Source organism: Callorhinchus milii, unplaced genomic scaffold (assembly GCF_018977255.1).
Source record: "Callorhinchus milii isolate IMCB2004 unplaced genomic scaffold, IMCB_Cmil_1.0 Scaffold3, whole genome shotgun sequence".
Classification (NCBI taxonomy): Eukaryota; Metazoa; Chordata; class Chondrichthyes; order Chimaeriformes; family Callorhinchidae; genus Callorhinchus; species Callorhinchus milii.
Genome location: NW_024704744.1, coordinates 74,549,187 through 74,573,620, shown reverse-complemented (window position 1 = coordinate 74,573,620; position 24,434 = coordinate 74,549,187). Strand labels below are relative to the sequence as shown.

The 24,434-nt window shown below is 41.4% G+C and overlaps 2 protein-coding genes across 2 annotated transcripts; both read right to left on the bottom strand.

Annotated features, from left to right (window-relative positions):
• Nucleotides 1-689: 689 nt before the first annotated feature.
• On the bottom strand, nucleotides 690-12,658 carry mpc1 (mitochondrial pyruvate carrier 1). Its single transcript, NM_001292476.1, is given in 5 exon segments — nucleotides 690-1,191; nucleotides 3,055-3,187; nucleotides 5,497-5,593; nucleotides 6,418-6,421; nucleotides 12,469-12,658. Coding segments are annotated over 5 exon segments (330 nt in total). The 5' UTR covers nucleotides 12,540-12,658; the 3' UTR covers nucleotides 690-1,166.
• Nucleotides 12,659-18,287: 5,629 nt separating this feature from the next.
• Nucleotides 18,288-22,264, bottom strand: rbbp9 (retinoblastoma binding protein 9). The gene is made up of 5 exons (XM_007898324.2): nucleotides 22,089-22,264; nucleotides 20,650-20,692; nucleotides 20,451-20,556; nucleotides 19,521-19,606; nucleotides 18,288-18,605 (listed from the first exon to the last, which is right to left on the bottom strand). Exons 1-5 carry the CDS (start codon nucleotides 22,206-22,208, stop codon nucleotides 18,379-18,381), a joined length of 582 nt encoding a protein of 193 aa, XP_007896515.1. The 5' UTR covers nucleotides 22,209-22,264; the 3' UTR covers nucleotides 18,288-18,378.
• Nucleotides 22,265-24,434: the final 2,170 nt, after the last annotated feature.

The window sequence follows — 24,434 nt, the reverse complement described above, 5'->3', positions numbered from 1 at the left end:
CGAATGGCCTACTCCTGCGCCTATTTCTTATAATTTTATACCTGTTGGATTTTCATAACAATTGGAGCAGAATACAATTTGCAAACCTTGGTCTACCTCATTTTGTGTAGTGAGGCTTCCATATAAATTCTATCAAAATTGGTAAACTATCTAAATCTCACAAATCTAAAGAACTCGTTATGCTGGTATATATGTGAGATGGTTAGGAAGGATGTAGACTTCATTGTGCTTCAACACAAATTAACCATGAAATTGTACATCAAATGTACAATGTTCTGACGAAGGGTCTTGGACCCGAAACGTTGAACCACTTTTCTTTCTCCATAGATGCTGCCTGACCTGCTGAGTGTTTCCAGCGACTTCTGTTTTTATTACAATGTCTTTGTTCAAACTGCACCTAGAATACCAAGTACAGTTCTTGTCATTCCAACAAAAGGCTTAAAGGCATTGGAGAAGAGAGCAATTAGGCTGAACCCCAGTGTTAGCTTGCACATGTAAGTTATTAGGAATGAAACAAATAGTTCATTTTTAATATTCATAAGCCTTTATCCCTTAAACCATCAGGGATCATTTCTGTAGATCTGATAGTCCATAAGGAGAATGAGTAAAAGTATTTAAGGTCAGCTACACATAAATAAATGTACAACCAATGCTAAGGAAAGCCTTTACAAAAATACACCAGGTCAGGTCAGTTAATGGGCCACTGGTCTAATGCAGTTTAATTAACAGTATTTGCATGTGATACATTTCATTAAAAGTACTTTGAAAATTGCCAAAACTAATAATCTATCAACACAATAAAGACATGACACACAAGTCAATATCCATGATCATACAGTATTCCTTGCAATTTTACCTACTTACTGCTTTTCTCAACAGCTTCATAGTGCAAGTCAGTATCCCTTTTTAGTCCAAAAGTTCAACCTAAAAAAAATCTGTACATGACTGATGTTAGCAAACCCATATTTAATAAGTTGAATAAGGCAATTTTAAGGGATTTAAAAAACAAACAAAATTAAGTACATTACAAAACATAGATGGCATTAAATACTTTTAAAAATTCATCCAAAAATTAGGCCGGATTAAGTAGAATCTTGTGCGTATAAACCGTAGAAAGACCATGGTGCATTGGTGGCATTGAAGGTAAAGTGCTGCATGGTGTCCTATCAGGCAGGCTGCTGCTTCTCGAGCCTGCAAAAAATAAAGATGTATTTAACACCTAGTCTGAGACAGATTTGTAAACACTACAGGAATAAAGCTCTAGGATTTAAAAAATGATTTTTAAATAGTAAAACAGTGTCCCCTCCCTATATTTTACGTTTTTAAAAAGTAAATAAAAACAGCTCAACTAGTGTTTGTCTCTTATTAAATACGACACATTGAGAGCTGGAATAAGAATGTGAATCAGGAAAATAATAATAATCCTTGCATTTGATATGGCGCTTTTCACGTCGGGAGGACGTCCCAAAGCGCTTCACAGAACACACTGTAAAGTGAATTGACTGTATATTTGTGGGCGAACGAGGCAGCCAATTGCGCACAGCAATGTCCCACAAACAGTCGTAGATTGAAAATGACCAATTTATTATTGTTTTTGTTTTTTGGAGGGATTATTATTATTATTAGTAAGGAAACTTGCCCGAGGTTTCGCCCTCTGCCTGGAATTGAACTCAGGTCTCTCGCTTGCAAAGTGAGAGCTCTAACCACTGAGCTACAGGACTCCAAAAAAACATCCGAGTTGAACTATTAATAATACTTTTGATATAGGGCCTTATCATGTCATTAGGATGCCTCATAGCGCTACACAGAATATACTGTGAAGTGAATTGACTATAATTTGTGGGCAAAACATGGCAGCCAATTGCGCATAGCGGTGTTCCACAACCAATTGTGGATTGAGCGACCAAATTATTATTTTTTAATTTATTTTGATATTCTCCTTTATTCCACTCCATTCTTTACCTAAAATAAATCATAGAATCACTAATAATGAGGTATAAGTCATAGATGACAACCCACAGACTACAATAATACTTCCAGAGAGGAAGAGGCGGGGAGGGCATCAAGCAACAAACACAATCTAACTTTACACACTGAACTAAACCAGAACAAGCTGAATGAAATACGTTAAGCACATTAAGAAAAACAACTTATTAAAAGGTTCCAACATATTCCAGTGAGTTCACTGACCATGGTCCAGTAATAGTACAAATCAAGTACAGTAATTGGTTGAAAAGGACAACATTAAAGAGCTTTTATTTAATGCATCAATTTAGTCTCAGGCTTTCAAAACTCTGAACCTTTTTGCAAATACTAGGACTACTAGTAAATGAATTGCTTTGATCAACCATTTTGTGTACAGATGGAACCCAGATAGCAAAATCAATAAGATGGAACTTCAAGTAACCCTAACTGCTTTCAGTAATTATTTTAATCATTTTACATAAAAGAGTATTTGTTCAATGGCACACTATTTACAACAGTAATTTAATCAGGCAACAAGAACTTAGGAGCAATAAACAACCCTGATCATCACAGTGCAGGTTATTCCTCTGGCAAGACCACATGTTGGATAACCCACACATCTCCTTTGTTCCCATAATGTTTGAACTTACCAGTTAGTACTGTTGAGTTGTATTTTTTAATCTAGTCTTTGAAAATATGCCTAGTTTGCTCAAATATTATGACAGTAGGAAATCAACAATCAACAAAACTCAGTGTACACTCAAACACAGAAACTGAACCTGATCCACCAGCTTATTTGATATTAGATATTTTAATCCCAATGCCCTGCTCTTTCGTCATAAACCTTCATACCACTACTACTTCTGAGCACACTCAGCCAAGAGCACTGCAAAGCCATCTTTGCTGCAATGTTTCATTAACAATCCACCGCAATTTTTCCAGTTCCTTAAATTTCTCTGGGATTAATTCTGGTGTGAAAATATCAATACAGATAATGATAGGACTGGGAAATACTGTGCTAAATCTAGTTAGCTTCTGAATTACCAAATCTGAGGCTGCATAAGTATATCATAGATCAAGATTACTTACTTGTACTTGACCAGACGAGATGCTTGGATGAGCTGTACCGTTTCATTAGTGCAATGGCAGGCAAACAAAAGCCAATTTCTCGGCTGTACTTTGTATGCAAATCTCATGAAAAGTAGAGAGTAACAGCACAGCGCTGTGAAAAGAAGTTACAAGTAACTTATACAGAATTCCAAATAATTTTGTCATCAAAATCCTTAGTAATTGGGTTCAGCAGATTTCCTCAGACAGACAACAGGCTTGATTAAACATATTGTGCTGGATCACAAATAAAGCCTTTTTTGTAACAAAATCAAAGGAACTAAAAAACAAGTAACATTATTTGGTATGAATATTTGGCTTCACTACCCCAATGGAGGGACTGAATCATGTTGAAAATCATATTTCACCTCTCTTCAACAAACTTGAGTTTTGAATAATCAAGAATAAACTAGTTTCCTACTTGACAACAATTATGTTGTACTTGATTTCGCACATTGAATATTATACTTATAGGGGTGAGAAATATAGTTCCCAATAAGCTAGTTACTAATTTTAAAAAAAACTTGTGTTGAAACTTGAGAAATTCTTCAGTTTTAATTTTGCAAAACAACATGCATTTAATTGACACTCTATCCGTTCACATTTGGGACCTGGATTCAAATTAAAACATCTCTTCTGCTAGTTGTAAGGAGTCTTGTGAAATGAGATTGCTTATTGTCCCCAAATGATATTCTCTGACATAACCTTGCAATCTGAACCAAGCACCTCATACAGGTGACTGGTGGGACGGACAAAATGGAGACTGATTCAGCAGGTCTTATTGTGAAATTGTAGCATTGGAAGGAAAGATATGCAGGTGAATATTCTGTGGACGGTGGAGTGGGGGACATTCATATTGAGCAGACTCAATAAACCAATAGGCCTTTTTTTTGCTCTTCCTGTCTATGCTGATACTCCATTTTGGCATGGTCTGTCAAAGATTGAGGTCAATTCCCCAGCAGATATTCTTCTCCCCTACCCACCTCCCCCCAGCTTCAGCGGAAAAAGCTTTTAAAAAGTCCCAAATTAAAATAAAAACAAAATATAGGTTACATTAATAGAGCTGCATTTTTTTGGCCTGAGGTAACAGCATTACCTCAGAGACACTGTCATATTATTCTAAAAAAAGCATGTGCTGTTGCCCTTAAGACTGTGAACCCAATGGACTTGTTTTGATCAGCATGCTCACTATGTTTCACTGAATAAACTGCCCAAATGCATGACCAGAAATCTGCTAACATTAACTTTTTCCACTCAAACCACAAAGATTACAATATATAGGTTAATATTCTGAATTCTACTTATTCACATTTATATCATTTAAACACATTTCACATTATAATAAATAATTTCAGTTACAAATACCTTGTTTTTGACATTTTTACATTTTCCCAATAATAAGTTCTTTCAATAAAAGTTATTCTAAAATATTTGGCAACATGAGGAGAAACAGAACGGTTGCACTAATGGCTCAGCTTATACAATAACGTCTTGTGCTTACCATGTTATAATAAATCATGGCAAATTATGCAAAGTCCTCAAGTAAAGATAGGATATAAATTGGACATAAATTGCACCAAAACCAAAGAAAGATTGAGAAAATAAATAGAAAAGAAAAAGATCCTAGAGTCCACCACACCCACTATTGTGTGCCAATATGCAGGCAATGCAGGCCATCTAAATCAACTATATATGTATATAGATATTACACTTCAAGCATAAAGGAAGATAGATTATTTTATCACCATGTTTCTTCAGTAATAATTGATTAGGGTTGCAAGAAGTGAATGGAGAAAACAGATGCTTTTTTCCATAGAAATGACAAAAAAACTTCATGATTATGTTCTTATTTACACAATAGAAACACACACTTTAGATTTCAGAAATTCAGGATTTCAAATTGTTTTTGTAAACATGATAAAGGCACTTCAAAGTTTTTGCATGTCAATACATTTTATTACAAAGGAATCGAATGGGCGCAGCATGTTATTGCATAATTAAGCTACATCCAAGCCACAAGTGCAGAGGCACCGAGTACTGGCACTTGACCACAAAAAAAGTTAACTAGCCATTTTCTCGCACCTCTGCATCGATAGTTACTAAAGATATTGAGAGACAAGATCAACCTCCTTACAGAATTGTTTTGCACCCCAATGAAGCTCCAAGACTGTAGAAATATGATTTAAAGATTTTTTTTTAATTTTCTTTCATTTTTAAAAAAGTTAAAGAAAGGCATTAGCAATCGCATATACCATTTCACACAAGTTGAAATTCAAATACAGTATGAAGCTCTTCCCAATCTCAAGTTAGGAACACTACATATGGAATCAAGTACACTTACAAATTAGGAATTTGCAATTTGGGAATCAAATCTTAAACATGGGATATTGGATTCAACGATATCAGATTTAAGCTTTGACTTACCAAAAGTCATTCTGCCACTAATGATCTCTGGAGATTTCTGCATATCATTCATAGCTGCAATAGGGAGGCCCCAGTTAGCTATTGGACCCCAAAAGTGCTATGTATAATCAAAGAGAATCAACACAATGTTATCAGTCTCAGCCAAAATATCACATAACTTAAAAATTCTTTACACCATGGTTATCTTACATCACCCGAGTCATGTCAAGATTTATAATAAATGGCTTATTACAATGCATTGATAGTTTGCATTTCAGCTATTCCATATACATTTGAAATAAATTATCTGGATCCAGAGATACTGATAACAGTAGAAACCTGCCCAGGTAAAGTAACATTTAAATTTAGAAATCTTGTTGTGAGGTACTAGTTAATTGCCAAAGATGCTGACCTAATAAGACCCAAATTCACATAATTAACTGAACAATATTCTTTAGTTAAGTGAATAAATCAAGCTGCACCCAGTTCCTAAAAGTTAAGACACTTTGAAACTGAATTGGTACAATATCTTTCAAGTTTCACTAGCAATGGAACTTCTGTTCTTTTCAGTCCCCTCAAAAACACCCCATTAACACTGCTCTTTTCTGTGATACACATATAGATACACTAAAAAAAGTGTTTTATGCTTCCCATCCCCCCCACCCCCAAAAAAATGATAACACACACCTATATAAAAGTGTTCTCTGTTGTGAGGTTGCACTATTTATTGCCATTATATTTTTCACCCCTTTCTGCCTTCTTAATACCTTGGCTCTTGGAGAAATAGAACACCAGGGACACTGGCACATCTTTGATACCCGAGTCAAATATCCATACTTCACAGAAGAATGGTCAACTAATACGCATTGTTGATGGGTATATCAAATTAGCATGCAGAACATATACAGAACACATTTAACTCTTATAAATTTTCCATCTTACCGTACTGATGGTATATACGGCCAGCCAGGCAAGAGGTTTTTATTAAAGGGAAGAAAAAGAAAAATAAGTTAATGTTTTAGATTCTGTTGTTAAAATTGTTTTCCCGTTCTTCATATCAGTCATAAGCCATATTCATAAGCCAGTCAGTGGGCAACTGATTAAGTTTGTCTTTCTAGAATACCCGTCCTGTAATCTTCCCATTCCTGATTAAGCATTTCTAAAATTAGTCCATAAAGTTCCACATTGGGAAGCTTCATTACTGCACCAGTCCTTACATCACTGATGTAGCAGAATCAGAAATAAAGTATAAAATAAAGTATTGACCAAGATAAGAATTTCATATCACAAGACTCTTTAAACTAACATTTATGTCTGTAAAACAAAGTACAAATTCTATGGAGAGAAAAATGTGCCTGTTACATGCTGTAAAGATCTTCCTGTATTATTCAATCATATATTGCTATATTATTGTCATACATGGGATCATTACAAGGTCAGAGACCATGGAACCAGCGTAAAAACTGCAGAATTTCAAACACTGATAGTAAACATATGCTGGGCATAGTGTAAAATGGCTTAATACATATAACACCTGGCATTTATATCCATGCAGGGTTGCGTTTCAGAGTGCTTAACTCTGGTGTCTGTATCCAGTAGAATAATGTTAACTACTCCAGTGCTGTACAACAGTGCAGAATTATGCTCTTTTACGGTATAAATTTTGAGTTTAAAAAGGCTCAAAAGTTTGACCTTGAGTTGTCCACCCATCTCACGTGAAACATAACTTTACAATAATAAAAATTCTTACATTTGATACAATAGACTAATTAGTTGCAGTAAATATTTAACTTTGAATTAAAATTTAATATAAATTTGTCAATATCAGACATACATGAAATCTAATATAAATAGATATTCTCTGTAAGACATCTAACCCCCAGAAAAATTGTGCTCCATTCCCTTTCTAGTGATGATTGGAGGAAACTAACATAATAATTGTAAAGGATCATTCAGTAAAGGTAAACAACAAAGATACATGAACAGCAAGGTCAAACTGTTGAGTTTTTTTTTAAAAAGACTCTAAAATTAGATCAGAGAGCATTCCACACTGTTACACGATACTTGACTAGTTAACATGATTCTACTCGATACTGATACGAGGGTTAAGTCCTCAATTTAATTAACGTATTCAAGCTTGTTTGTCATTTTCGCTCACAAAATATAGTCAATTCACTTTATTATATATTCTGTGAAGCGCTTCGAGACGTCTCGACAAAGTAATAAGGTGCTATATCAAATGAAAGGATTATTATTATTTTTAATTAAAGGGAACTTTAAAAAACACTAGTTTGGAATTAAAAGTTGTTTTGGTAGATTTTAATACAGTCAACTTAGATTTTCTTTCTTAAAACAAATTGTAGCATTTAAGGGAACACATGAAAACAAACATAAAATGTTAATATTTCCTTAACATTGCATTTTCAAAAACAATCTGACCTCCTTTCAATACTAACATTTTCTGCTTTCATCTCCAATACACAATACCCATCTGTTCGGCTCAGCAGTTAAAACTATCTTCCCTAGTAATTGAAACCAAGCACATTTACATGCTTACAAAGCAATGGGACACCCAATTGCACATTTTTAAATAGTGCACTTTTTCAAAATTGAAAAGGAGCATACTGTGCAGAATTTGAATACATCATATTTAATCAATCATAACAATTCACACAGAAAGCAACCACCATCAGGTATTTGATGATTATTATTCTAAATAGCTTGATTCTTCTTAGACTAGATGACTTTAAGGAGAAATGGAGAACACTCTTCAGAAAGAGTACATATATGAAAACATTTTCACAAAATAATTGAGGGTGTCCTTGGGATGTCCTACCGAAGTGAAAGGCGGTACATAAATGCAATTGTTGCTTTTAGGGATTTATAATAAATGATTAGCACTAGTCAAATGAGACAAGTTCTGATCAAGTTAAAATATAAGAGAAAACTAAGAATTGCTGAACTTCAACAGAAACCCAGAAAAAAAACTTAAGTATTCCAGGGTTTTTACATTCATATTCACTTTATTTAATCATTACTTTGTTTAATATCAAAGTGTTGAATAGTATTGGGAATATCAATTCCTGCTTTATTGCACATAATGTAATTGAAGATTTGAAAACTGCTCTCCATTTGTCAAGTTTTGAAGCATATACTGTATTCTCTAAGTATAAGGCCATATACTTCAAAATTTGTGACTTTTTAATGAAAATAGAAATTTGGTTAAAAAATTGCAAATTGGGTCAACAATTTGATAAGAAAGTAACACAACAAAGGATGGAAATTACGCAAATATACTAATCAAGTGAGAGTGATGTAAGAATCATTTCCCAGTGTTTGTTCCTTGTACCTTTTCTAGCTACAGTGAAATAATCATAAAAAATGTACTGTAAATGAGGATGTTGAGCTAACCAATTTAAATTCAAAGATTAAACAGTACATGCTCTTGGATAAAGTTCCTCAATCTAACCTACACCTTTGGAAATGCTGAAGGTTTTATAGCGTTAAAAAATTAATCCTTGGGTGAATCTTGAATTTATTTAACTAAGCTGCAATTACAAAAACGAAAAGTAAATCACTTTAGAAAAAGTTACAGCATCTGCTCTGCCAAGTAAAAATATTGACCAGCAAACTCAATGCAATCTCCTTGTTTCAGACTCAGACTGCCTCAATCTTCTGACATTATTTTGCAGCTCACTGAACCAGTGCACAATCTACACATTCTGTTCAAATCTCAACTCTCCTTCCTCCCTCACACCCAGTCGCTGAACAAGACCACTTTTTTGCAACTTAACCACAGACTCCATTCCTATCACACACCTGATGTACTGACTCAAGTTCTCAAATGTTCTCCTTACTGGCTTCCACAGCTCCATCACCTGCAAAACATTCCTGCCTACATCCTTATCTGTACAAAACTTTGGAAACATCCGCGTTATGAGGTTCCACTCTCTCCAGCTGCACAACCCTCACCCCACCATCAGTGGCCAAGCCTTGTATCACTGTTCTCTATCCGCTGGAACTCCCTCAATTACTCCATCTCAATCCCTCTGTCATCAAAAGTCACCTGTAAAATCTACCTCTTTGGCCACACCTGTGGTTACCTATCTAATTGCTTGCCGCCTGGTACTATCTTTATAAAAGCACTCCTAGACATACTCTACATGAAAAGTGCCATGCAATAATAATTATTATTAATAATGAATAATTACTTTTGATACACATTCAATGGCAGGAGGACATCTCAAGGTGATTCACATATTTTACTGTAATGTCTCCCCAGTCAGTCTCCTCAGCTCCACCATGCACCGGATCCAACTGATCAAAAACTCCACCGCCTGCATAATCACCCGTACTAAACTCCGTACCTTCATTACACCAGGTCTAGTCAAGCTTCCCTGGATCCCCATCATCGAACGGGTTCATTTCAAGATCCTCACATTCATTTTCAAATCTCTTCATGCCCTGGCACCTCCCTACCTCTCCAACCTGCTTACCCCCAATGAACAACTCGCTGCCTCTGCTCGACTAGTTCCAGCCATCTGCATGTCCCTTGTGCCCTCCGTTCCACCATTGGTGGCCCCGCTTTCAGCCACTACGCCCCAAAACTCTGGAACACCCTTCCTCTATTCTTCCGCCTTGCTTCTTCCTTCCCCATTTTCAGGTTGCACCTAAAGACTTTCCTATTCAACTGTGCCTACGGTTACCTCCCCCTCCCTCCGGCTCAGAGTCGTGCTCCACCACTGTCAAGCGTTCTGGATGCAACCCTTCATGAGGCATGTTATATAAATGCAAGTTGTTGCTGTTGTAAAATTTTGGAGGCAAACATGACATTCAATTTGCACAGAGCAATGTTCCATAGTCATGAACTGAATTGACCAATTTTATCTGGGAGCTTGTTGGCTGGGATTCCAGGAAAACCTTCCTTCTCTTTTCATCCACCTGAACAGGAATCAATATGAATGTAACCTGCTGTTGTATATGCGTTAATACTGAGATGTGAGAGGGGGAGGGGTGAAGAAGCTGTCAGAAGAGCTCAATAGTGTATACTCTGTCCTTGCAGATGTTGGACCAAAAAAATTGCATATTAATTGCAAAATTTACTGAGGCACATATATTTCATAGATAGAACCTGCAAGAAGCTGAATGAAGCCTCTGGATGCTCACTTACCATTTACACATCAAACAACAACAAATTACAATTGCATAGCGGCTTTCGCATCAGGAGGTCATCCCAAGGTCCTAGACAGTCAATAATTTAGAAAGCAAGTCAACTAACAATAAGTGAGACAAGATTTATAAAGATTGTACAACATGGAAACTCGGCCCAATCAATCCATGCCAGTGTTTATACTCTACGCGAGTCCCCATTCATGGCTTACTCCTTCCCTCCAATCTCTTCTATCCCCTCTCCCACATGTGAAGCTCTACTCTTGAATACATCTACACTATCTAATTCAACCACCGATTCAGGCAGCAAGTCCCACAATCTCACCACCCTCTGGGTGAAGTGGTTCCTCCAAAATCCTCTTTTAGATCTCTTAGGTGCCATCCTATACTTGTGTCCCCTGGTCACAGACTCCTCAACCAGTGGAAGCAGCCTATCCATGCTGACCTTATCACATCCTTTCCAATAATAATAATAATAATTGCAATTGATACCGCACTTCATCACGTCATTGAGAAATCTCATTTTATGTTCACGAGACATCTGTACGTTTAAACACCTCTATTAGGTCCCCTCTTAAAAACATTGCTTCTTGAGTGAAAAAGGCTCAACTTATTCAGCCTATCCTGATAGAGATGGAATCAATCACCCAATTACATGTTTGCACACAACTCGAGGTCAAACTGCACCTGTATATAAATAGCTACAGACATATACATCGTGTAGGCCCCAACTACAATACAACCGATCCCTGTCAAAGCTCAATGCTGGAAGAAGGATGAAGTGAACAGCTTCAAATCTCTCTTGTGATACCCAATAGGTCAAGAAATGTGTTAACATGAGGAAAGACCGCAGCAATTCAAGGAATATAAATAGCGCCCGCGTTACCGCACTTGTGCACGCGTTTAAAAGGACAGGGCGGGGCGGAACACCGCAAGAGAAGGTGACATTCAAAAAGCTAACAACATCCCACCGGTCGAATATACATCAGAAACCGACGGTTTTCCAACAAAATGAACCGCTTTGCAGCACAGGTGAAAATAACTCATTCATCGTATTTTGTGTGTGGGGGTGTGTGTGTGTGTGGGTGTGTGTGTGTGTGTGTGTGTGTGTGGGGGGGTGGGTGGGTGTGTGTGTGGGTGTGTGTGTGGGTGGGTGTGTGTGGGGGGGGGTGGGGGGGGGTGGGGGGGGGTGTGTGTGTGGGTGGGGGTGTGTGGGTGGGGGTGTGTGTGGGGGGGGGTGTGTGGGGGGGGTGTGTGTGGGGGGGGTGTGTGTGGGTGTGGGGGGGGGTGTGGGTGGGGGTGTGTGTGTGGGTGGGGGTGTGTGTGGGTGGGGGTGTGTGTGTGGGTGGGGGGGTGTGTGTGGGTGGGGGTGTGTGTGTGTGTGGGGGTGTGTGGGTGTGGGTGGTTGGGGGGAGAGGTAACTCGTCTCTTCTACATCAATTGTTTACTGCCACATACCGAAGAGGTGTTTCACCTGAGGCATTAACTGCGGCATTAACGCCCCGGGTGTTTGAGCCGGTCCAGGCTCTGCAACCAAACCCCGAGCCCCGAGCCGGCAACATACCCTCGACCTTGAGCTGACAATAACCCGGGGGGCCCGGGCCCGCCCGCCCGCCCGCCCGCCCGGCCCCCGAGCGTCGCGACCGAAGAGAGCTCCCCTCCGTTACCCCGGGACTCTGCTCTGCCCGGGACGGGAACCTGCCCCCCCCCCCCGGCAGCCCGGGCTGGGGAGGCTGAGCAGGGTCACTGCCGCTCGCTCCCCAGCCCGGCGCCGCCCGCCCGCCCCGCCACCAACCGCGAGCCAAACACGAAACCTCGGCGCACCTCATGAGGTAATCCCGAAAATCCTTGCTCCTGACATAGTCGGCGGCCCTACGAGCCAGTGCGCCCGCCATGGTGCCTGAGCCGAGCGGTCTGTGCTTTCCTCGCCCTCCCGCTGTGGTGGTGGTGCTGCTGCTGCTGCTGGCGCCGCCTCCCCCCTCGTAACCGCCGCGCCGCGAGCGACACACCAACTGTCACCCGGGCTCCGCGCGCCAGGGTCCGGATGGACGCCGCGGGAGGCGAGTTCCGACCTCTCGCCGCTCGTTGGGTGGACCGGCAGCCAATCAGCTTCTCCCGCTCGTTCAAGGGCGTTGAGGGCGCGCGCGTGCGCACCTCTCTGTTTCGGGTGGTGGGCGGGGCAATGGGGTGGCCCGCCCATGCAGGTCACGTGATGACCCCCCCCCACCTCCCCACCCACCACCACACACACCTGACACAAGATCTTGGATGAAAACCCACACCTGACACAAGATCTTGGATGAAAAAGTCCTGCCTCGCCTCCATCCGATCTCCTGCTTCCATCACACCCCGCCTACCGTGCGGGCGGGTGCACCTCGTGAATTGCATTCATTTGCTCGGGGAACAAGAGGATGGGGCCATCGCGGCTCGTAACGGGGCGCATTTGCAGAATTCCTCTTTTCTGTCACGGGCGTAGATCTACTTCTTGTGGAGAGTGGGAATGTATTCCCCCGCCCCCCTCCCCGCCAGCGATCAATATGTTTTGAACCCAAAGTATAGGTAGTTTGGGACGTGTGTGCACGCGCGGCCGCCAGGAAGGAGGAAGGCGAACGAGATGCACCCGTGGTCTTCACTCGTCTAGCATTTCTTACGTTCTTATGTCCTCGCATCACTTTATCAAGTTGATTTTTATACGAGTCCACGCGTCCTGGCCTCTACCACCTTTCCTGGCAACCTGTTCCAATCGTTTTAATTACCCACTGAGTAAAGAAAAACTTCCCGGTATCTGTCCTGAAACTCTAAACATATGTCCTCTTGTTCTCCTGTCTTAATATATCCTTAAGTATTGATCTGGGTTTACTTTATAAACCCCATTTAACATTTTGTACACCTCCATGAGGTCATCCATCCCTAAGTTGCCTTCTCTCATGACGGAAGAGCCGGAGCTTGTCCAGTTGTTGCTCAACAACAACATGTATTCATATCGTGCCCTTCGGGCATGGGCAGTGTTTCGGAGCACTAGTCAAAATCAAGGTTTTTCCACCTGTTCTTTCACAATGCTTCCACTCTGGCACCTGTAACCTGATTCTTAAACAAGTCAATCCTGTATCTCAGTGGTTAGAGCACTCGCCTTGCAAGTGAGACACCTGGGTTCAATTCCAGGCAGGTTGGGCAAGTTTCCTAATAATAATAATCCCTCCAAAACAAAACAATAATAAATTGGTCATTTTCAATCCACGACTGTTTGTGGGACACTGTTGTGCGCAATTGGCTGCCGTGTTTCGCCCACAAATATACGGTCAATTCACTTTACAGTCTATTCTGTGAAGCGCTTGGACCTCGAGAAGACGTGAAAAGCGCTATATCAAATGCAAGGGTTATTATTATAATCCTTAATGTGACCTCTTCCTTGTAAAATTGTTCCACTTTTTGCCCTCTGTTTGAAGAAACACTTCTTGGTGTCTGTCCTGAAATTACTCTTCACAACGCTGCCTTGGTTTATCTGAAAGTTTTGTCCTGGTTTACAATGTCACTATTTCACATTTATGCCTTTCATGTTGGGAGGATGTCTCTCAAGCGCTTCACACAAGTGATTGGGAGCACGAGTTGGGGCAGGGAGAGCTAAGGAGGAAGGTATATAGCCAAAAGCACTGTTAAAGAGATAGATCAGGGTGAATTTTTAAGGCATATGAGAGGGGAGAAGGCGATGGAGCTTGAGATGGAGTTCCGGAGAATGGGTGCCAAATGGTTGCAGGTTCTTATAAGAACATAAGAAATGCTAGACGAAAACAGACTAAGGTCCATCTGGTTCCACCGTCCTGGCTATTGCATGCACATATGTCCTGAACTACCTGTGTACTATATCCCATATTGTGGAGTGTAGCAGGCGGGGGACATGAAGCAGGATGGTGCTTACTGAGTGAAGGGTGCAGCCAAGCGTGTAGTGTCGCAGGAGGCCGCAGAGTGGGGTGAGATCAAGGAACCAGTTAAAAATGAGGACCAGAATCTTGAATTCAATTCACTGGGGATGGGGAGCCAGTGGAACTGAGCAACTGAGCAAGAATGGGGGTGATAAGACTCACGGAGCCTGGTGCTGGAAAGCACATGGTATGCAGAGATGGGCTACAGCTTTGGAGGAACTTGGGAGTCTGGTGCGGAGGCTTTACAATAATTGAGTCTGTAGGTGGAAAGCATAGATGAGGGTCTCTGCAATAGGGTTAGGGGGAAAATAATATCTGACCAGGCGATGTTGAAGAGGTGAGGGAAAGCAAAGCAAGTAGGGGTCTCTATGTAGGATTTGAAAGATAGCTAGACGTCAAACAAAACACTGGTATACACTGTCTCAATCCAATTTTTCTTCTTATATACAGTACAGAGTCAGATATTTACAAAGATTTACAAAGAATGTACAGCATGGAAACAGTCACTCGTCCCAACCAAGCTATGCCGGTGTTTATGCTCCACAAAAGTCTTCACCCATTCCTTACTCCCTCCCGGAGCTTCTATTCTTCTTTCCCTCAAGTGAAGTTCTAGTTTCCTCTTGAATGCCTCCATATTATGAGATTCAACCACTGCAGCAGGCAGCAAGTTCAACAATCACACCACCCTCTGTGTGAAGTAGTTCCTCTTAAATTCTCTTTTTAGATGCCCTAGTCACAATCTTATACTTATATCCTCTGGTTACAGACTCCTCAACCTGTGGAAATAGTCTATTTCGCCCACAAAATATACCGTTGATTCACTTTACAGTATATTCTGTGAAGCACATTGAGACATGATAACGCTCTACATCAAATGCAAGGATTATTATTTTTATTCTTGTTTATGCTGACCCTAGAACGCTTTTATATTTTTGAAACACCTCGATTATGTCCAATCTTAAGCCTCTCTTCTCTCATAAAACATATACAGTCTATCCTGATAAGCAGATAAGCTTATCTTGCCAGTATCATCCTAGTAAACTTATGTTGTACATTTTCCATTGCTGCTACAGTGTGGAAACCAGAATTGGACACAGCACTCCAAATGTGGTCTAACCAAGATTTTGTACAAATTTAACATCACCTCCTCACTCTTGTATTCTTTTATCTGGATATAAAGACAAAAAAAAGTCTTATCTGCAGTCATTATCTCCAGGGAATTCCTGGACAGGGCAAAATCTTAGGCAAATTTCTTCATTCCACATGCCTCTGGTTACCTAACAAGGCTCCTAGTAAGTAGGAATCCAGTTGTTAGTCGATTGGGGGATCGCTTTCCAGGGGTAATTATTCCTCCCTCCTAAAAATTGGTCTAATTTGTTTGTGGGACACTACTGTGTCCAATTGGCTGCCGCGTTTGCCCACAAAATAGTCAATTCACTTTACAATATATTCTGTGAAGCACTTTGAGACTTCTCAACAACAACAAAATTACATTTGCAGAGTGCCTTTCATGTTGGGAGGATGACCCAAGGCGCTGGACAGTCAGTGTTTCGGACCCCTAGCCGGGGGTCAGGATCGGGGAGGGTGGGGGGGGGAAGGAGGGTGATTGAAGGCACGGTCGAAGAGGAGGGTCTTGAGACGGGTCTTGAAGGAGGCAAGGGAGGGACTACGGGATGGAGTTCCAAAGGGTGGGGGCAGAGTGGCTGAAGGCCCGCCCGCTAATGGTGGGGTGGGTGAGGAGGGGGAAGTGAAGCAGGCTGGAGCCCGCTGAACGGAGGGAGTGGGCAGGTTGATAAAATAACAATGATAAGATGCTATATCAAATGCAAGCATTATTATTATATATTTTCAAACACTCCGAGATACTGCCCGGCATGAAGGATCTATATAAATGCAAGTTGTTGTTATATTAACACCTATCCATGTAGCTACTTTTAGAGATTTGTAGATCCGAATTCCCAGATCTCGTTGCTCTAAGGTTTCTGCCATTAGCCTATAGATATCTGCACTAACTGGGTCAGTGACGGTTTTGATGTGAGGTAATCATTCTTTAGAACTTAAAAAAAATTGAGTCTGTTTTCACTGAGGAGGTTGAGTTGACTCGTCAGAAATATTCAAGATTACAAGATTAGGTGAGAGACTAGGAGAGAATTCATGACTAAAGGGCATAAATTTAAGATCATTATCAAAAATAGAAAGGCAGAGGTTAGAATTTTTTTAAATAATTCAGAGGCCCTACTCTTTAAACACAAAACAATTGTGATGTAGTTCCCACTGGTCAACAATGCAAATACTGCAAGAACATGAACAAATACTATCAGTGCTGGCTGGCAATGCAGCCTTATCACCAACAGAGAGTCCAACCATGTTTTCGTGATAAAGTCAATATTTTCAGTGTCTGCTGTACTTCTCTGAACATTTCACAACATGTCAGCCTGGCTCAGTGGCTCTTGCCTCTGAACACCCCCCGCACCCCCAAGCTGCCTCCATCCTCACCTCAAACGCCAAGTGCAAAGAGGTCCTTCTTTGTATCAAAAATTTTAAATATTCGCTTGGCTGCACCCCGCCCACACCGTCTCCACTACCCCTCTCTTTCCACCATGGCCCCTATCACTCCTGCGGATGATACCGCCAAGAAGGATCTTATAGATAAGGAAGAGGAGACAGCCAAGGCTGCAGAACTGGAGTAAACCACAGGTGACCGGGCAAGGGCAGCAGGAAACACCGTTTGAGGAGATAAAGTGAAGGTGGTTTGTTAGGTAGGAATCGAACCAAGCTAGTGCAGTCCCACTGAGGAGGGAGAGGCGATGGAGGAGGAAGGCATGGTCGATTGTGTCGAACATGGTGGAGAGGTCCAGGAGGATGAGGCAGAGGGAGCCCTGGTTACAGAGAGAGAGGTCATCGTTTGTGACCTTGACAAACACCATCTCTGTGCTACTGGCAGGGCGGAAACCAGACTGGAAGAGCTTGAGGAGGGAGAGGTCAGAGCAAAGCTGGGTAGTAACAACACGTTCCAGAGCTTTAGCAAGGATGGGCAGGTTGGAAATGGGCCGGTAATTTATGAGGTTGGAGGGGTCAAGAGTGGATTTTTTGAGGAGGGGAGTAATGACAGCAGTTTTAACGGGGGAGAGGAATAGAACCTGAGGAGAATGACTAGTCGATTGTGCCGGCCGGCAGCCGGGAGAAGAGGGTGAGTTGAGTGACCAGCAACTGAGTGGAGTTTCTATTCAACTGTGACTACGGGTCACCTCCCCCTCCCCCCGGCTTGGCATCATGCTCCGCCACTGTCAAGCGCTCTGGGACACTAGCATGCGTGAGGGATGCTATATAAATGCAAGTTGTTCAACCCCCACATTGGGACTTTGTATAAGTCATGTAATCTAGGCTGACACTCCAATGCAATGCTGAGGATGTGCTGCATTCAGATGAGATGCTAAACCAAATTCCTGTCTGACAAGTCTTCAGTTGGATATTAAAAGACCCCATAAACATTTTTGAAACAAGAAGCAATTTTCCTGGTGTCCTGGCCAGCAATCCTTCAGATAAATTGGTTATTCACCTCATGGCTGCTTGTGGGCTTTGCTGCGAGTAAATGACAAGCAGCAGTAATTGTCGCAGGCACTTGTTTTGACGTTGTTTTGAAGTAAAAGCCACCATAAAAATGCAATTTCTTTCTTACACAGATTTGAACTGAGTAGCACCATTATAACAAACTCATTTTTAATTAAGTCATATATTTTAGTTTTATGAGAAATTCAGTACGTAATAAAACAACTTTAATATGTGATCGGCCTGGAGATAGGCATGTTTCTGACTATAAAAATGTATTAAGCATTTTATTAACAACTGCTACAAGGTGTGGAAAAGTTTGGTTTTGGAAATGCCCTTGGTCTGCATATTTGTGCAATTCTGCACCAAGACAGTCTGCCACCTCTTGTTGTTCAGCCCAAGGAAGGAAGGGGTCATCTGTGGAACCAAACTGAACAATCTTGGAACAGTTGGATCTGATCTTCTCCCACTGCCATGGACGGTTGAAGTACCCTTGGAGAAACAAGGGTACATCTTTACATTGTGAAATGGACAATAATTGTGGTGTGTGGTGGAATAAAACTGAATTTCTTCCCCCTCCCCCAAATATGTTTTCCTGAACAACAATAACAAGATTACATTTGTATAACGCCTTTCACATGTGTTTTCCTGAAAGCACACTGGGAGTTATTAGAGGGTTTTCAGATAGAGATCAGGAGCAGGAATCCTGCCTGATTTTTCCCTAATCTTAACCCAAGAGTTATGTTAGCACCCCTAATTTTAGGCTAATCTGGGAGTTAATTTTAGGGTCTAAAATCTGCACTGCTCAACACATACAAACATGCAACCTTCTGGTGTGAATATCCAAGTGCTGCACTGGGTAAGGCCTTTACCTATAAGGCTTCATTAGGGTTTCACGGGTTTGAAGATAATAATAATAATAATCCTTGCATTTGATATAGCGCCTTATCACGTCTTCAAGATGTCGCAAAACACTTCACAGAATATACTGTAAAGTGAATTGACTGTATATTTTGTGGGCAAAATGCGGCAGCCAATAGCACACAGGAGTGTCCCACAAACAGTCATGGATTGAAGTGACCAATTTTTTTTAAAGGTATTATTACCCCTGGAAAAGCAGGCCAATCGACTAACAACTAGGTTCCTACTTACTGCTAGGTAAACAAAGGCGTGTGGAGTATGGAAACTTGCCCAAAGTTTCACCCTGCCAGGAATCAAAACTAGGGCTCTTGCTTGCAAGGCGAGTGCTCTAACCACTGAGCTGTAGGACTCCAGATAAATTAAAAGGAGCATGTTTCCATCACAAAGTATACTCGCATATTCAGAAAATTGTAAAGGGTATTATATAAATGCAAGTTGTTGTTGATTTTGTAAGGCTTAAGTAGAGAAGACTAAGAAATTTCTTACCACTTTCTCTTTCATTGTCATCCCCAAGATCCGATGTATATGCAGCTATTAACACTATAGCATACACCTTGTGTATTTCAGCATATCTAAAAATAAAATTAAATAGGATTTTACAGCACACAAATTGATATATTAGGCATAACAGATATATCAGATATAACAGGTAAATCAGGTACAACAACTTGAACTTGTCTACACCATTTACTCAGGGTAACGCCTCAAAGTGCCGAGACATAACAGGTAAATCAGCCAGGGTTCCTGCCCATGATTGCTATCTCGAACTGCTGGAATTTGCATGCATGTTGAAGTCATGCATGTGCATTCTTATTGGGCCAAGGCTAGGATTGGTGGGTGGGTAAAGGAACGTCAGTCCAGATCCACATCTCACTAAAAGCTAATTCAGCGGCACATAAAGCAATTAAAAAGGGTTAAACGATGTGACCTTTTATGCAAGTGGTGGAATACAAAAGGAAGGAATGGTGTTTCAGTGGTCAAGAGCCCTGAACAGATCTCATCTACAGAATTGTGTTCAGTTTTGGGTAGCAGTTTAGGAAAGATGCACTGGTCAAGGAGGCATGCAGCGCAGATTCACCAGACCTCTGCTTGGTAACCAGGCTGAAGTAACTAAATTACGAGTGTTGGATACTCGAGGTACATACAAAATGGAGGACCTGAATGAGGATTGGCTGAATAAGAATGTATTGGAGAAGGTAGGGGAACGAGGTACAGGGCATATACACAATACTGAAAGATGAGACCATATGAACAGTTGACGGAAAAGGTAGATCTCGAGACTAGTAGAGAGAGATAACGGCAACACTTAATCCCGTTAGAAGCCTCCAAGAATGTGTTGATGGAAACATTGTGTATATAACATAACCCGATCAGGTCAGAATTCAATTCAAAAGAAAAGCTTTTAAAAGCTCATACCTCATTGCTGCAACTGCACCAGAGCTATGGCCAATAATAATGGTCTGTCCATCACATTGTAGCTTTTCTTCCATAAAAGGAAGCCAGATTTTTTCTTTGGCTGTAACTAGAAGAGATGGGTGCAAAATGAACAATGTACTGCTTATCAAATCAAAATAGCAACAGAAATAACTAATGACACATTATAAAAGGCACTTACTGGGATCTGGCATGTTCTTAAGTAAACATTGAAAATCTGGCACCTGCAAAAATATTGTAAGAAACAAATTAAACAGTCGCACAATGAACACTATTTGAACACTTTATGTATAATGTTCCTCAAGAAATAAAAGCTTAATATCCTGGATAGCTACAGGCAATAATTTAACAATATAATACATACAGCATAATATGAAGATACTTTTTTCAGCGATTACTTTCAGGAAAAGTAAGTTATGTAGAAAAACATAGCAGCTATATTTTTGGGGGTCAGCCGGGTGTCTGACACAAGTGGAAACCCATCACCATGCTCAAGAGTATCCAAACAAAACTGAAAATCCCACCTACATAAGGAAATCCCAGAGATAGATTGTTGGAAGAGAATGTGCGCTCTCTCCCTGGAGGGACCCATCTTGGAGTCCAGTAGCTTACTGGTTAAAGCACTCGCCTCGCAAGCAAGAGGACTTGGGTTTGATTCCAGGCAGGGCGAAACGTTGGGCAAGTTTCCTTCCTCCACATGCCTCTATTCACCTAGCAGTAAGTAGGAACCCAGTTGTTAGTTGATTGACGGATTGCTTTTCCGGGGGTAATAATCCCTTCCAAAAAAAATAATAATTTGGTCACTCAAACCACAGAATTTGTGGGACACCGCTGTGCGCAATTGCATTTCGCCCACAAAATATACAGTCAATTTACTTTACAGTATATTCTGTGAAGCGCTTTGAGATGTCTCAAAGACGTGATAAGGCGCTATATCAAATGATATTGAAATGATAATGATATTGAATTGAATTATTCAATATTGAATTATTATTAATCATGGCATGTCCCTGATGAACTCAAAGTGTTTGAATATATTTTTGCATTGTATTCAAAATTTGAAATCTGGGACGCTATATAAATGCATGTTGTTGTTGTTGTTGTTATTGTGCCTGACTGAAAATTGTGTAAGGGGGAAAAAAAATAATTCCTGCGATCTGATATAATAATAATAAACCTTGCATTTGACACAGCACCTTATCATTTCGTTGAGACGTCTCAAAGCGTTTCTCAGGTTGCACTGTAAGGCATAGTGACTTTGTATTTTTTTTACACAAAAAAATATAAAAAATCATATCATTTGTTTACAAAAAAAATCCATTTCATTTACAAAAACACTGGCACCCTGGAAAGTGGCATCTGCTTGGGGGGTGGGGGGGGGGAGAAAAAAGAGCCACTTTCAGGATAAGCTGGGGCAGGAGAGGGAGAGGGGAAACAGCCTGGAGACAATCTGCAAATTGGTGAAATAATACAAGCTGAAGTGGAGTGAAACATTGCAGAGGGGGAAGCAAAACCGATACAGCCGCAAGCAAGCTCTTTGGGAGGGGATTGGTGAGTGCTTCCTGCTGAGTCAGTCGCTTTGCAGAAGCGATTGAGAATCACACGTCAAGCGACACGCACCTGGTTGAGTTTCTTGTTCACCCAACCGTACCAGTTACTGTCCTCTACGTGCCCCCCTCCATTGCCAGGCACGATCACGGCTTTGCAGGGGAGGGCAGGAGGCGACTTGCTCTCAGCCATTGTTAACGGGGAGGAGCAGCGAGTCCTGGGCTGAGGCTGAGGCTGCGGAGAGAGAGAGAGAGAGGGAGGATCTACTGGGCTGATACACAGTCACAACCACCTATCCCTCCCCCAACAGCCCATAGCAGCCCCCGTCACTCAATCTGGCGTGGAAAATAATTAACCCAATTTTAAAAGACACATCATCTCTCCAACGTATCGAAATGAATTGGCAATCGGTCTCACCTTTTTGATGACATGTCACCAGCCACATTACACAGATACGTTCCTGTGTTCACAAAGAATAATGGACAGCATGAAAGCAGGTTAGTATAAGTAAATACAAAGTATTTACTTATACTAATGCTAGTTGCATTTGATAAACAAGAACAGCGCCAAAATTACATTTACAGAGCGCCTTTCACGTCGGGAGGACGTTCCAGGGCGCTGGACAGTCAGGGGTCAGGACCCGAGCATGGGGGTGGGGTAGGGGTGAGGGAAGGCAGAGAGGTGGGAGGGCGACTGAAGACACGATTGAAGAGGATGGTCTCGAGACCGGCCTTGAAGGAGGCATGGGAGGAAGCGAGGCGAAGTGACCGTGGGATAGAGTTCCAGAGTGTGGGGGCAGAGAGGCTGAAAGCCCGGCCACCGATGGTAGGGCGGGTTGGGCGGAGACATGGAGCGGACTGGAGCCCGATGAGCAGAGGGAGCGGGCAGGTTGGTAGGGAGTCAGCAGGTCAGAGAGGTAGGAGGGTGTAAGGCCATGGATGGCCTTGAAAGTGAGGACGAGGATCTTGAACTCGATCCTCTTTGGGATGGGGAGCCAGTGGAGTCGGGCGAGAGTGGGAGTGATGGGGTCACAGAGTCTGGTGGGCGAGTTTTGGATGATCTGCAGCTTGTGAAGGGAAGAATTAGGAAGGCTGATAAAGAGGGAGTTCCTGTAATTGAGTCTTGATGTGACGAATGCGCGGGTGAGGGTTTTGGCAGCCTGAGGGGTGAGGCAGTGGCGGAGTCTGGCAATGTTGCGGAGGTGGTGATAGGTAGCACTAACCTGGGGCTTTACTGAGAACAAAACATACTTATTTTCTGATTTATTCTAATACCACCAGAGACAATTAAAAGCTGTTAAATCTATACTGCCAACCCCTTCTAAAGGTAAACTTCTAATAATAATGATAAAGCTCATTATCAAAGTTGAAACGTCTCAAAACACTTCGCAAGATCTTAATTCTTTCTTTTGATATAGTGCTTTTCACATCTTCTAGACGTCTTAAAGCGCTTCACAGAATAGACTGTAAAGTGAATTGATTGTATATTTGTGGGTGAAATCCGGCAGCCAATTGCGCACAGCAGTGTCACACAAACAGTCGTGGATTGAAAATGACCAATTTATTATTGGTTTTTTTGAGGGATTATTATCAGGCGTGTGGAGTAAGGAAACTTGCCCAAGGTTTCACCCTGCCAGGAATCAAACCCAGGTGTGTCACTTGCAAAGCGAGTGCTCTAACCACTGAGCTGCAGGACTCCACTACTGTAGAGTGTGGTTACTTTTATGTAGTTTTGTGGTACAAATAACTGTAAATTAATTTCAAGCAGGTGCACAATAAGATGACATGTAATTTCACCTCTGGTGTCGGAAATCCGATGGGATAGTTTGTTGTCTGTGTCAGCTTGGTTGATATGGTGGTGTTCTTGTCTCTGGGCTATGAATATAGATTTACAGACGGATTGTGCAAACCAAATTAAACATTTTTTCTATGTTTTTCAGCATTCCCAGATCAGATGTTTCCTGCAAACTATCTTTCGTGTCCCCATATTTCATCGGTGCTTTTCTCGCATTTTTCGCTGTGTGTTCATTCACATGGAAGGAATTAAATAGCTGTAGTTTAAGAAATAAAATAGTTACACTTTGGGAGGTATCACATGACTCTCTTTTATTATGTCTTTTAATGGAATCTCACCTTGTTAAAACCGGCCTATCCCTCAGACTCACCGAACCGGTGCGTAACTTAGGCGTCAGGTTCGACTCACAGCTATCCTTCCTCCCCCACATCCGTTTCCATACCAAATTATAATAATAATCCTTGCCTTTCGTACTGGGAGATTATCTCAAAGCACTTCATAAGATTTACTGTGGAATGGCTGTGTATTTATAGGTGAATGCAGCATCCCAATTGTGCACAGCAATATCCCATAAACAGCCATGAAACAAATGACAAATGATCACTTCTCGGCCTTTTGGCTCAG